Consider the following 14,904-nt stretch of genomic DNA (forward strand, 5'->3'; position numbering starts at 1 on the left):
AACAGCAGAGGAAACGAGCAGCGACGTGGACAGGGCCCACAGCCGGCGGCGAGCGCAGACCCACGGAGAGGCCGTCCAGCCGCCGGGCAGGGGCACTGACCACAGCGGTGCCTCTCCTGTGCTTCGGCCCCCGCGGCACGGCCTGCCAGCCCTGCTCCGTCACCTGCGAGTTGTCCGGAAACCCAGGTCTGCTCTTCTGCGGCAACCAGGGCTCTGGGAGACGTCGAGGCCGTCACCGCTCTTCACGTCGCTTCCCAGCTCCCGGCAAGTCCTGGCCAGTCCGTCACTGCGGAGAAGCAAAGGGGGCACGTTTCCCACCGGGGTCTGCCTAACGCGCCGGGGGCCGGAGATGGCCCAGGCCGAGCACGCCTTGCCCTGTGCTGGGCACCGACCACACACCCGATCTGGCCCCAAAACGGTGCCGGCACCAAGTCCCCAGCTCCGCCCGCTCGCTGCACCGGCATGCAGTGCCCTTCCCCAGGACCTCCGCGCCGCACCGAGCACGTCGAATAACTCGTCTCTCCTGGGGCCAAATGCCCACGGGGCTGCTCTGTGGGACGGATTTGTTTCAGGACAATTTCACGTTTCTTTAAACTGGTGGTTTTCAACCTGTGGTTCGTGGACCCCGGAGGGTTGCAGACTACGTCTAGGGGGTCTGCAGAAGGTGACTACAGTCAATCAAAAGCATGCGAATCCCCCCCACTTGCAATTCAAAGGGGTCCACACCTCCATTCGACATTTCCAGAGGGGTCTGCAAATGAAATCAGGTTGAAAACCACTGCTCTAAAGAGCCAGGGTGGCTTGGGGTTACATTATGCAGGCCCGATCCCGAGTCCTCCACGGACATTGGGATGCACCCCCAAAGTGCCCAGCCCCCCGCGAGGGAATCCCCAAAGAGCAAGTCTGTGCAGGGGGGGCCTGCGCTTAGCCGGCATCCCGTCTCCGCAGAGCTCCCGCGGCCGGCGGAAGGACGCTGTTGGAGGGTGCCCAGCGACCGCGGCACGGAGACGAGAAGAGCTCCGGCCTCCACGCTGCGAGTTGGTGGGAAGACTGTAAAATAAAGTATGGCAGAGCAGCTGGGTGAATACTCATTTTAATTTAAGATCCAACACTCACAAGTCAAACTACAAAGTGGTCCCTCTTGGGGTATTCGCAGAGTTTTTGGTTTAATCAAGCAAAATTCTAGAGGTCAAATTTCACCTTGGGTAAAAGCATATCATTAGACTTCCAAGATTTCTGGCGGAAAAAAATACAACTAGAACCTGTTTTCTCTAGAGAATTACACCATGATTTGATTACACTTTTTTTTCCCTGACATGTAGCCCATTTTATTAACTTCTGCTTTGCTTTTAAAGGAGGCATCTACTGTTTTGCTTCCCTGAAGAAGCTCATAATGTTATAATTCAAGTGTCAAGACAGATTAGGTTAAACGTACTGTGTAATTCCCAAAGGAAAACAAACTTCAAAACATACTCTATTTGCCTTGTAACATGTCATGGATTGCATTAGAGTTGAACGGGTAATTCTGTCGCCTAATGTGTTAAAGTTGGCATGAATTTTATTCTCTATGCAAGGTGAGAAATTACTTAGCTAACAAAACATTTCGTTTCCCCCTCTTTGCGTTCTTTCTTTATGAGATTCTGAATGTGACATTTTCACAAAAAATCCCTGCACTTATTTGTGAAAAATGTATATTAAAACCAAAACACATCAAATGGAAAGAAATCACAGATGGTTTTATTCACAACCAGTAGAATTAATGGCCTTCTCTACTCTTTATAAATATTGGAAGCAGATGAGTTCATTACTATTTCACTCTAATAAAGAAAACCTGCTTTATTTTGACAAGACATCTACTTATCTAGTGTTTCTACTGAATAATAAATCTATTTTCTTTGAAAAATAAAAGAGAGGTTGGGAATTGGCAGAAACCTACCTGGATGATTTGTCAATTAAATTTAAAAAAAAAAAAATCTTAATTTCTGCTAATGAGAAGCTGGAATTCAAGAGATTTTGAAAATGTCACTAATTTCTTAAATAGAAAGTTTTGAAATGTTTACTTTGTGGTTGTCTTAAATTTTTACATCGTTCAACAAAGCAAGCAGAAAAGTGAAAACATCTGAAAAGGCTTTTGAAAAGAAAAGAGTCAGCACAAGCTGGAGAGAGCTGTGGGCTCCTTTATCTTGGAGAAATCTGCACACATGGAGCAGAGTTGAGGGGCTTTTTCGGTCTTTTTTTCCCTGGGCATTCAAACACTTCCCAGTTCAGACCCCAGCGCCGTGGAGCTTGCCAGACCTTCAAAGTCCTGCTGGCAGCCTCGCCTGCAGTGGAATAAAACATCCGACCCTGGGGAGGCAAAAGCTGAGTCATTTTAACCCCAAACAATGCGCACTGATGTGGTCATCTTGTTAGTCATGGAAATCCTGTGTTATTTCTATTTATGCTTCTTTCAACACTTATTAACTAAGAAGTGAGAGGGTTTTATATTAAACTGCAGAAGATGTTTATCCTCTCCAGGGCCAGGACAATCAGCTACGTGGCTTATCAATCATTCCAGAGATCCATGCGAGAAAGGAAAAGATTTTGAAAAATTCCCAGGGCAAGTTCATTTCTAATGCTGCAGGAGGGGGGGAAAGCAAAAACAAAAAAAAAAACCCCAAACCAAACAAACAGCAAACCAAAACAGGCAAAAACCAAAAGCATGTGTCCAATGCTCTGTGGGCTTTGGGCTGGCTTTCCTTCTGACGCGCGTGCATGGGTTTCCTTGTTTCGACAAAACGAGGACTCTCCTGGGGTTCACTTTTGGGAGGCAGTCATGTTTTTTAAAGACAAACTGCAGCTCTCAGTGGTCTGAGTTTTAAGCAGAGCAGAAGCCGGCCTTCCGAGTTCAACTGCATTTATTACATGTGGTTAGAAAACAACAAACCCCTGAAGGACGGGCGAACTCAGCCGGCCGGGGTCTCACCTCGTAGCACCTGCTCCAGGGAGGGTCTCTGCACGCGGCTGCGAAGGAGCCCGTCAGGAAGCTGGCGACAACGTGGAAGGTGACTAACCTGAGCCCGTGCAGCGCTTGGTTCGTACGTACCGATCGGGTTTGTGGCATGTCTGTGCCGTTCACGGCAGAGCAAGTTGTGCCGTTGCGTGTGTGCACGCGTGTGTCTGGGACTGCCAAGGCTCAGATCCCCGCGGCGCAATGCGCGTGGAGGAGAGCCAGCCACTTCCCTCCAGCCTGAGCCCCTTAAACAAGAACAGACCAAGACCTTCCCCGACGGTTCGGGGGAAGTCACGTCTCTGGCCCCCGCGCCGGAGCCCGTGCTCTGCTCCGATCACCCCTCGTGGCGGAGCTGGTCGTTTCAGCAGCTCCTGCGCGCCGGACAAGCGGAGACGGTCGCCCCGCGCGGGGAGGGGACAGGGCTCGGCAAGCAGAGATTTATGTGGCAAAATGGCTCATGGGCTGATAACAAAAGCTCGCCCGTGGCTCCTGCTAGCAAGTAGCAAGGTGGAGCCGGGCACCACGCTCCTGCCTGTGGCTTCCTCCTCCGGGGAGGTCTGGTTTCTTAACGAAGCGACCTGTGGTATTGGCTATGGGGACAGCGCGGGGCAGTCACAGCCGGCCCGCGACCGCCCCGTCCTGCGTCAGGCACGGCGCAGAGGTGGCCCGTCCTTCTGAGCTGGTCCGTACGGGCGGTGGAGGCCCAGGAGGCTTCGCGGCGCTCTGCGAAGTGCACAAGTGTCCAGGGGCGAGGGCCTGTCCCCCGGACGGCAGGAGACACAGGACAGCCCTGGGCACTGCTGCGCTCTCCACGGGACGTGCTGGGACTCAAAGCTGTCTGGCCACGAAAACACCTCCTGGGATTTTGGCATGCTAGCAAACACGCCGACACCCTGGGCAGAGCACGGACGTGGGTCATGCAGAGCGTGTCCCACCGGCCTGCGATGGAGACGGGGTGCCGGGGGCAGACGAACGCCAGCGAAGGGCCCGATGCCCCGGCTTTCATGCTGCGTCTCTCAGAGGACGTTGCACGCCTGGGCCAGGCCTGCAAGGCTCTCGGCAAATTGCCGCTACCTTGGACCGGCCAAGGAGCCTGGTGGGTGCTGAGGGCCACTGGGCCCCGGCCGGATCCCGCATTGAAGGGCCAACCCACCGACAGCTAAAGACGGCCAGGCCACCGCAGCCTCGGGAGGGACCCGGTGTCTCGCTGCTCCTCACCGAGGCACGGACTGGGCTTCCCCAGGAGCCACAGGACCCCCAGACCAGGCTGGCTGGCCTTGCTGCCCTTGGCCGGGGAGGGGGCACAGAGCACCAGGGCTTTTCTCTTGGGTGTCAGAGGAGCCGGCTCACACCAGCCCCCCGGCCCGTGCCCGTGCCCACGGGGACGCCACAGCCCGGGCGTGCTCCCCGCCGAGGCCCCGCTCCTGCGGGCCAGGGGCCAGCACTCGCCCACTGCCCGGCTTCGCCTGCTTGGGCCCCCACCGCGGGCGGCGCTGGGACCCCCGGCTGACGGGCCCAGGCCTGCGCCGTCCAGTGCCTCTGGCCCCAGGGCTGCCCCTCCGGCCACTGCCAGGCCACGCTGCTTCTCCTCCCCGCAGCCCCAGCTCCTGCTGCCCAGCTCGCCAGCCCCACGGCCTGGCGCGAGGCAGCTTGCCCTTGTGACGGTTCCAGCAGAGGAAAACCGTGCGAGCTCTGGTCACGGCTAAGGATGACCTCGAGACGGGACCAGGGCGCTGGCCTGTGCCACGTGCGTTTCTCCGGCCGTGGCCCAGCAGGGCTCTGCGATGGGGCTTCCCCGGCCCCCACAGCCGGCAACCGTCCACGGGCTCCACCGGCGTTGCCGATCGCCAGGCGCCAGCACCTCCTGCTTCGGCACAGGCCCACGCCAGCCACGTCTCTCTGGTGCCATTAAAACGTTATTCACCGGCGGTTGCCAAGTCAGAGCAGGGCAGCTCTGCTCAGAGTCGGCGGCTCTGGACCATAAAACAGGGCACCTTCCCTGTAACTCACACCTCCCCCTTTAACAGCCTCTCTTAAAACGGGGCTGTAGTTCAGAGTTAATTATAAAGCCCTGTTTATTTCTGCAGAATCCCGGTTTATAATATTGGTACAAGAGCGGTTGTAGAGCCCCGAGTTGATTCGGGCAGCTCTGGGCCTGCAGAGAGCTCTCGAGTTCTGGCAGGGACCCACCTGGACCCGCTGCATCCATCCCGTTTCAAACAGGAAATACTGGAAGGGAGAGAAGCTCCATGGGTGGCCGTGGGGTGATGAAAGCCCCGCATGCTGCCAAGTCACTCGATGCGGGGAGGAAACAGTGACCGGGGAGGCTGAAAGTTTGGCCTTCGGCGATTCTCGTTGACTGAACGTTTTGGAACGGTGACAGGAGTCTGCTCCCAGCCGCGCGGAGCGCTTGCGAGCGCCGCAGCTCTCGCTCCTGCGGACCTCGCGCGCGTACGGGAGGGCGCGCCGTGCCCACGAGCTGACAGACGGACGGACCTGTAACACGTGCGCACACGTGCCCCTGGACACCAGCACTGAGGCAAATGTTTAGCTTGCAGAGTCAAGCCAAACGGTGGCAGCTGTCTGCGCAACCTGAACTCGGCTCCCGCACGCCTAAGGACACTGCAGGATCCCAAGTGCATCGCTGCATTTGCCAATCTGCTATTAACAAACAGCCACGGGACTCCCGACACGTACGGCTGGGACGTGGCCACTGACAGGGGCAAGTAGATGCCATGTATGAGTCACTTTTCTCCCCTTGCAGAAAACCTAATTTTGGGAGGGTTTTTTCCAGCTGCGGAGTAGACTTTTTGACCATCCCTTCGCCCCAGACCCTTTTAACATAAATTTCCAAGGTTGAGAATAGCTACATGGGCTCAGTTCAGTCCATACCACATCACTGGACTTGATGCCCTGGCCCGCATCGCCGTCTGGCAGCCAGGCCCAAGGGACGGTCACGGTTCCCAACGACCGCTCTTGCGCCGAGTCCTGCCTTTGGGGCAGAGCTGTGGCGCACGCACCTCTATTTCCCAGGGAGACTGTTGAACTCTTAGCTTCAAATGAAACTACAAAAAAGCCCCTTCTACCAACCAACCAAACCCCGAACAAATATCAGGGAGAGAAAACTGGTTAAAACAAACTTTTATTTAACAAATTATATTAAGAATACAGACTAAGTTATCACACAATGAAACTTCCCTTTGTAAAATACAGGAGGGCCATCTAAAATAAATATAAAAGGTAATAACATTCATAAGATTAATGCACAGTAAATTCACTTTCAATAGCCCAACAAAAATGCATAGCATCTTAAAAAACATTTTGCAACTGCATAAAAGGTTTCTCTTTTCCATTTTCACGATACGACAGTTAAACTGTTGCTGTCAGGAATTCATTTCACAATGAACAACCCAGAAATATTCAAGCAGTTTGGTTTCCCTGCATCCAATGAACAGAAGGAACTGAGCAGCACCGCACTGAGTTTTTAATTAGCAGAGGGTCGAGTTTCCCTAGCCGCAATCTTTTCCTAATTTTATGGCTCAGAACAACTAATATCGACATTTGTTCTCTTTCCGGCTCTCTCCGCTGCTGCTCGGAGGAGAACTCTGCTCTACGTTAGTTCTTCAAGGCTTGAAGGCTGAGGTAATATTTAAACGCAGCAATACACGATACCCTTCGCTACGAGAGAAACGCGCCCGTGCAGGGGCCAACACAAGGCTCAGGCACTGCGTCAGTCCCGCTTGCGCCCCTGTTGTGGACACAAGGCCTAGCGCAGTCCCTCAGCCCGGGGGTGGCTTCTACTCTACCTGCCCGAAGATGAACCTGCAACAGGGACGGCAGACCCTAAAGAAACGGCCATGTCCCGGGGGGACGCCCTGGTCCAGGGACACCGGAGCTTGCCCGGCGGCAGAGCACCTCTTGCTCCAGGACCCTACTGCTAGATGGCTCCGAGGCGCCCGAGCGCCAGGCTCCCAAACGCTGCGCGGCTCTTCAGCGAGGCTGCCCCGGCACCCAGCAGACGCGCCGGTCACGGCCTGCATTGCTGTCCCAATGAGATGCAGCCCCAGAACGAGTCTATCGGGTGCCGGGGCTGGACCAAAGGGCCTGCCACGGGGTGACCATCCTTTCTGGGATCACCCGGACAATCCGGTTCCTCCGGACGTCGCAAGGATGTTTAATGGACAAACAACAGGGATGAAGGGGATGCCTTGGGTGAAGCAGGACAATGGGGATGACATCTGCCTGGTCTGGGCATGGCATGTCCGTGTCCACCCTGTCCCAGGCCAAGAGGGGCTATCGGGTCCTGCTGAACGGGGCACTGGGATCTCCAAGGCCCTGCCGCAAGCGTGCGAATGGCAAAGCGACCTGTGTCCAGCCGAACCTGCTCGAGCTCTTCTGAGAAACCAGTGGGGAAAAAACAAACGAACCCAACACCACAGACTACCACTGACACCTCACTAGCACACGGGCTCACAACAGGTCCCTCCTACAGCGCACGTGCTCAGGACACGCTCAGCGAGAGGGTGGCGGGAGGGAGATCGGAGAAGTCAAATCCTACCTAACTACAACTCCACCATGGTCCTGCAGCGGGGGCGTCAGCCACGTCATGCCCCGCGGGGACCTCAAGACACAAACAGTCTACGTCACTCTGGGGCGAGCTCCCTACACCCACTGCGCTGGGCTCCAGCCCGGAGGCCCGGTCCCGTTGCCGGCCGGTCTACGAGCTGCCTCGGTCCATGCCCCGGCACCGCTCTTCGCTGCGGGAAATCCCGGAGGCCACACACTGCCGACAACTAGGAATCAAAGGATGCAGCCCAGTGTCAGCAACGCCCTCGATGTCCTGACCCATCTCTGCAGACGGGTCAGGAGACTTCACATGTATTTTGGCAAATTCTCTCTTTTATCCACATGACCAACTGCTGCTCTCCTTTTTTTCCATGGACAAAGTGGGGCCATGACAGCTCTGAGAAACTGCTTCCTCTGAGTGCTACATCCGCTCATCCCCTCGCATCCGGACTGAGGTGGGCTGGACGGGGACTCCTCCAGAGCCAGCCAGTGCCATCTCAGCGGCCTGCTGAGCAGAGGACGTGCCATCTCCTCTGGGGTATGCCAGGACCCTGCCAGCGCACCCACACCGTGAGCTGAAAATAAGACACTGGAGACCCCACCGCCTGTGCCTTGCAGGCACCGATGAAGAGCACTGCCAGCAGCCCGTGGGAGCCAGCCCTGCGCCTGGTGAGGATGACAACTACTGCACAACAATTAAGATTTCTTCACTGAAATACTGACGATGCTCACAGGCCTTGGTATTCGGGATCCTGGGGGAACACATCCTAGGAACATCTCTCACGCTACCATCAGCCTGCTCTGTGCAAAGCAGGATCGCATGCTGCAGAACTATGCAGCCAAACTCTGCCATCACGTCTGCAGCAACACTGACGGGGGTCAAGCACAGGCTTGGTTAAGTCCAAGCGAGCCTGGCTGGCTGTGACCAGACAGACCCCTTGCCCCAACACAGGCTTGCGGGCAGCTGCACCTGTGCTGTCCAAGCTTGCAGCAAGACAGCTGTGCTGCACACGGCTCGGGAGCAGCACCTGGGTGAGATGTCATCGCCTGCATTTCTTTGCAGAGGCATCACAGAACCAGCCTGGTGAGGGCTGGGGAGGGGAGACAGAAGACAAAACCTATCTGTACAACCGGCTGCAGAGACCTGGCCCTACCAGTGCCTGGGGACATCCAGTGTTCCTGATGGGGCACAGAGGTAAAAGCTGGGGTCGGTTTCTCCTGGAGGGGTGTAAGCCACCGTCGCTGCTGAGAGACAGAAAAGAACATTGATTTTGGCTTTGGGCATGAGCGACTCCTGATGCGTTTGGGGCTAAACTTCACCAACAGGATGTCAAAGCTGCTCCAAAGATGCGAGACTCAGCCAGCGAAGGAGTAACAAATGGGTGCTACAGGAGGAACTCCGGACAGCAGAAGGGAAGAAAGCGAGAGAGAAGGACAGGATGGGCCGGGCCTCTTGCTGCAGCATGGAGTGAATCTGAAATTCAAGCAAACATGGGGAGAGCCGCCAGGCTGGCTGGGCCAGCTCCCGCGGCACGCTTGTTTGTTGATGTCGGCATCACCAATTAGCCTTTGGGCAGCTGGGCAGCAAGGCTTGGCCTGGCCTGGTTTTCCTAGAGGATAAAATAAGACCTGTAAGCTGCCATGAAGCCCTAAAGGCAGGCACAGCTGTTGTGGGGGGTCACTGGGCCTCCACACAGCTGATGCAAAGCACCACAAGGCCTTAATGCTTGTGCCCAAGTGACCCTTCTACACCCATGTGTGTCCATTCCCCCTCCACAGCCCAGCATCGAGGCAGCTTGTACAATGGCTACTTGTTTAAAAAGAGTCCAAGGGGGAGCGTGGCTCCCCAGAAGGCTGTGATGTTTTGTGCTTGTTGTTACAGCGATATGGTACGGTGCCTTAAGACCAGAAATGGATCTTTGGACAAGAAATATTTTTACATATGTACAAATGAGAAGTACAAACCGGCAGTACAAAACCTGCCATTAGTCACCATTCTGTTACACTAGAAAACGTGGGAACAGTCAAGAGCAGTGCAAAGCAGGTCAGTGCATCCAAATAACCCAAACCGAGAGCTACAAAACCAGTATTTGTTACTATGGCAATTGCATCTGAATAGGGTTAGACAACCAATATTCTATCATACAAAAAGTTGCACTTTTTAACACTTACTTTTTAAAAAATGCCTTTTTTGCCGCTGTAACGTAGCTCTGTTCTACAGCAGACTGGAAAAGCAGCATGGAGACCAGGTGAACATTTCTAAATAACTTACGACACCAACAGACTTCACCAAGACATGCATTTCACTGAGACACAAGCTAGGGATGCTGACCACCAGCTTGCGGAGGTCAGGGCTCCATGCACCATGCTCCTGACCAGTGGGACATGCCAGCCTCATCGCGCACCGTGTCCGAGTGTAGCGTGTTCCTCCGGGAGGGCTGCAGAGCTCACGAGGGAACTCGCACGGCTCCTCCTCTTACCAGCCAGCAGGAGCAAATGCTTGAACACTGGCCAGAGGACCCAGCAGGTCCCAATGCCCCTTCGGCGGCAGGTGCCACAGCAAAGCTTCTGGGCAGGGGAGGACTCAGGGTGGCATTCCCGTGTCCAGCTGGTGTGCTGCTGGCACTGAGTCCCGGAGTGCCAGCACCCCTGCAGACAGCAGGCATGCCACCTCCTCGTGCAATGATGTGTAGCCCTTGAACCACTCTGCTTTGCTGAAGGCCAGGCCTCGGGGAACGGGACCCGCTGCGTGAGCCAGAAATAAAGCAGGCTCCAAGTGGATCTGAGCCATGTGCAAGCTGCTGTGCGGCCTGGCCTGGAAAAAGCAAGTGGAGGTTGACCACTCCCGGGGGCTTGGCTGGGAAGGCCACCACACTCCTGAATGCAGGGCTCGGAGGATCTTGCCTGAGAAGGGCAGCTGGGCAGGCCCAACGCAAGCTGGTGCGCTATGCTGTTTGTGGAGTGACTGGCTGCGTTGTTCGCCGTGCTCCTCGGGGGTGCGGCAGGCGGGCCCCACCGGGGCTCTGCAGCGCTCAGCACGTCGCTTTCGCCGGGTGCGACGGGGACTCCGGGGCAGCAGGACGCACGGAGCAGGGAGGGCTCGAGAGCTGTTGGCTCAGATATGCACAGCTGGCAGCGAGGAAGAGTTCAGGCAGGGTGACGGGCGAGGGCGGCTGGCAGGGCTCCTCGGTCCGGGTGGCAGAAACAGCACGTATGGGGGAGGGGGAACGCAGCGGAGGGGTGGCAAGCGTTCGCAATGTGTCCTCTGCTGAGAAGGGGTCCGGTAGCGCTGGTTGCCGGGGCTGGTCGCCCGCTCAGTAGTATCCTTGCGTGCACACCGCTTCTCCACAGAGCCGGCCGCCACGTGCCCTCAGGACTGCGGCAGCTGCTGGCACCGCGTGGGGCTGGGGGGCAGCCGGGCTGCCGCGCTCTGCTCGGTCCTGAAGCTGTAGTCGTACTGCAGGGCAAAAAGCAGAGCAAACACGCCGTGATGGGGATGGTTGCGAGCCAGCGGCGCAGGCCACAGCACTGGGTCCGCGACTCCCCAGAGCAGCCCAGGAGCCCAGCCCCAGCCACGGGGGAGCAGCCGCCACAGTTATACCCAGGGGGGTGCCCCCTCATCTCCCCGAGAGTCCCATCCTCACAGCCCCCTTCCCCCCATGCATGGAGCTCCCCTCGCCTCCCAGATCCCACACCCTGTCGGCAGGGCTGCAGAGCGTGCTGGCCCTGGGAGACTTGTGCTCCCGGGGACCTGGGCCGGGCTGCCACGAGAGCAACAGACTGGCGCCACGTGCCAGACACTATTTTGTACAAGAACAGCTGTGTCAGTCCAGGAGGGCAGCGCCAGCCTGATGCCTCTCTTCCCCAGCGCTCCTCCTCCTCGAGAGAACGGGTAACCCAGAGCAGCTCCAGCACCCGCAAACAAACCTCCCACGGAAAGCAGCTCACAGCTGGTGGACACAGCTCCCCGTCCGCATCTCCAGAGAGGGACTGGACAGAAATGTTTCCCTTCTCTGGCCCTGTCTGCACACGAGATTGCACCGGTGTGATGAGACCAGTCCAGACAAGCTGGACAGCCCCTGGGCGAACACCCCAGCACAAACCAGACAGTGCCTCCCACCCCATCCCAAGCGCATGAACTGAAAAAGGAGAAAAAGTCATCTCTAACTAGCAAGGACCTGCAGCCTGGCAGGGCTCTTCCGGTGGAAGAAAGGGTAATCTCCCACTGGGAAGAAAGCTGCTCTAATCTGGCAGAAGAAAGCGCATCTCCCACCAGGCCCGCAGGCCAGCGGCTCCTGGAACCAGCCAGAGCCCGGAGCAAGCGCCCGCCCGTGTCCGCTCACGACGGCGCAAGCGAGCACAAGCACGTGGCAACACTGCCATCTTGCGGCCCAGCCCAGGGCGTGCGCTTCCAAAGGCAGAGCAGGCAGGCCGGGCAACCCCTGCGCGAGTGCTGGGAGTTCAGCTTTTCTTCCACGGCTCTGGGCCCTGGCTATGACAACTGCTGAAGTTGCCGGCAAATTGCAAAGAAGGTTTTGCAGACGGCTAAACCCAGGGATGTGCCCCAAGTGACTCCAGTCGCAGCAGGATCCCAACCTCCTGGCCCTTGCCCCCCTCAAGTCCTGGCCCTGGTCACTGAGGAGGACAGCACCCCTCCAAAGCACCCAGGCAAGCCGCCCCGGGGCCGGCACCCTGGTGCAGCTGCTGCCCTGGACCATGGCCACTCAGCTGAGGCAGGGAGGAGCGCCTGCCCCACAGGATGCTGGCAGGGGGCACGCCGCGCGGCTGGACCCCTTGGCTGCTTGGCACAAGCCGACACACCCCGGTCAGGAGACGTGGGCACCACGAGTGCTGCTCGCAGCTGGCTTGCCACGGAGGGAGCCAGCAGTGTTCAGCCAACATGCACTGCCACGGCACGTGGCCGATGGAGAGATGCATGGCTGTCGCTGCAACCATCCTGGCAGCTCAGCCCAGCCCTTCCTGCCCCAGCTCCGGAGAACGGCAGGTATCCTGTGGGAACGGCGTTGCTCTGGCCCTCAAGAGCCTCTCTGGACATCCCTCGCCCTGGCAGTTCAGGGGAGCTTCTCTCAGAAGCCCCGACGTCGGCTCAGCCCAGGCTGGAGGCTGCAACCGGGGCGAGCCGACGCTCCTGCAGGGACTGAAGCCCAGAGGGTCCTGCCCCTCTGCTCTGCGCCGATGCCGCACTGGGGGCAGGAAGGAACTTTACTTTTACACCCATCGATTGGCTCGACAGGACTGGGGGCGTTTGGCTTTCCTCTGCAGTGTGGCTTGGTTTCTCTAGCAAATGTTAACACCCCCCACAGCAGTAGGATCCCACCCGCCTGCATCCCCCTGCTTTACCTGCAGCAGGGCAGGTGGTGGGACAGGGCTGACCGTGCAGTTTGGCAGAGGTCAAACAAGGATCGGCCCACAGCTGACCCTGCCTCAGGCGGGGCTTGGACAAGGCGTGCCTGATGGCCCGGCTGTACCGTGAGCCTTCGGCATGTTGTTCGCCCTGGCACGTGGTCACCCCGACTCCCGCATGCGGGGCGCAGGGCAGAGGCCTGTCCCGGAGCGGGGCCTCGATTGCTCACATCTGAGCACAGACACCAACCCGAGACCTCCCAACCGTGCCCCCGACCCGGCAGCATGGCCCCAGCTCCACCCCGGCCGGCATCCTCCTCTGCCTCGTGAGCCTGTCCCATAGCCGCTGCGTCAGCTCTTCGCCTAGACCCGGGACCTGCCAACAGGCTGCCGGGACTCCACGCGGGCTCGGGGCCCAGGCCGCAGCGGGACCTGCTGGCGTGAGCTGGCTGCAGGCCCAAGGCAGGGACTCTCGCCTGCTCTGCGCAGACACAGCACCGAGCCCAGCGGGGCCGCCCCACGCGGGAGGTCCCAGCCCTGCCACCGCAGGAGAAAACCGACCAACGCACAGTTCAAATGCCCCGTGCGAAGACACCAGGGCCTTCGCGGCACCGAAGGCCAAGCGCACACAAACAAGCGGAGCTGCTCTGCAGGAAAAGGCTGCCAGGAAGCGGCGGGAGGGCGCTGCCCGGTCCGCGGCTCTGGCCACAGGGCTCATGGGCACCTAGGGCAGTGCAGCGGCTGGCCGTCCCGCCAAGCGGAGAGATCGCTGGGGTCACAAGGCCCCGGCTGGATGTCGCTGCCTGGGGGGCAGCCCTTTCCCCGCATATCCCAGGGGCAAGTCTATCTATTGTGGCTACCAGTGCGGCAAGCCAGCCGCCCCCTGCCGCAGCCCCGAGGGCCAGCGCGGGGAACCAGGTTAGACGGAGACCTGACCGGTGGGTCCCTGGTCAGACGGAGGCTGGAGGAGCCCTCAGTCCCTGGCAATCTGGGCACTGGCCTTGTGGCCCGGCTGCGGCAGGAGTCCGAGGTGCGACGAGGCCGGATCTGGGCACGTGGGCACAATACCCTACTGCAAGCACCAGCCAGCCAGAGCGAGATGCTCACGGAGCCTGGGCCCAAGAGCCTGGCCAGAGGCCTCATCCCTCCCCTGCCCATTGCCCGTGCCTCCATTTCCCTGGTTGCGAAGCAGGGTGGTTTGTGCCAGCTCTGCTGGCAGCAGCACTTCCAGGGTAACAGTGCCCTGCAGAGCCCACAGAGCAGCAATGCTTCCTGGCGCTGCACCCCAGCACCCTGTGCCGTGCCCAGGGTGCTCTGCTGGGGCCACGATGCAGACTGGCACTTCCGCAGAAGGGGCAGAGGGACCCTCCCGTGGGCTGGGGGATATCAGGGATCTCTGTACTTCCCTCTGACGTGACCCCTGCACCATTCGGCCTGGACCTGTTGCTCTCTGCCTTGCTCCCGGGGGGAGGCTGCACCTCCACTGGGGCTGCCCCAGGCCACACGCCAGCTCTGCTCTGCAGCCTGACACCAAACAGCAGGTCCTCACCGCGGCTGCCCACGCACCACACGGCACAGCCAAAAGCCCACGGCAGCAGGACGGTAACTCTGCCCATGCCCCCTTCCCTGCACTCAGAGAACCGGGACCATTTGCAAAGGGGGTGGATAGCATCACCCCACTTTACTCGCTAGGCGGAGAGAGGGGCCCTGCCGCACCGAAGGGGGATGCGCAGGGCCGGGCCCTGCCAGGACGAGGACCCGGCTCTCCCGACCCCCACACGAGGCATTTGACCGCATGCAACAATCCCCCCCGTTTGCCCCTCTCCAGCCGGAGCCTGATCTCAGCTCCGAGCTCTGCTGGGCAGATTTCCCCTCCTGGGCTTCCCGTGCAGCTCCCTGTGCCCTTTCTACCATGAAACATCATCAACAACAATCCTACTAATGAACTTGGCTGCACCTCAGGCAGGGGATCTACACTTCTG

General features: G+C 58.5%; 2 protein-coding genes across 6 annotated transcripts in view; one reads left to right on the forward strand and one right to left on the reverse strand.

Annotated features, from left to right (window-relative positions):
• Positions 1-14,904, forward strand: part of LOC149855222 (uncharacterized) — a 66,302-nt gene that overhangs the window by 18,406 nt on the left and 32,992 nt on the right. The window lies entirely within an intron of this gene.
• The window catches only part of MVB12B (multivesicular body subunit 12B), a 75,978-nt gene continuing 67,192 nt past the window's right edge, over positions 6,119-14,904 (reverse strand). For all 4 annotated transcript variants that reach the window (XM_090022440.1, XM_090022441.1, XM_090022442.1 and 1 more), the window contains one exon: positions 6,119-11,015. In XM_090022440.1, coding sequence (XP_089878566.1) covers positions 10,929-11,015 — 87 coding nt within the window. In that variant the 3' untranslated portion in view covers positions 6,119-10,928. The remainder of the gene's footprint in view (positions 11,016-14,904) is intronic.

This window comes from Crocodylus siamensis, chromosome 11 (genome assembly GCF_052110815.1).
Source record: "Crocodylus siamensis isolate JL-2025a chromosome 11, ASM5211081v1, whole genome shotgun sequence".
Classification (NCBI taxonomy): Eukaryota; Metazoa; Chordata; order Crocodylia; family Crocodylidae; genus Crocodylus; species Crocodylus siamensis.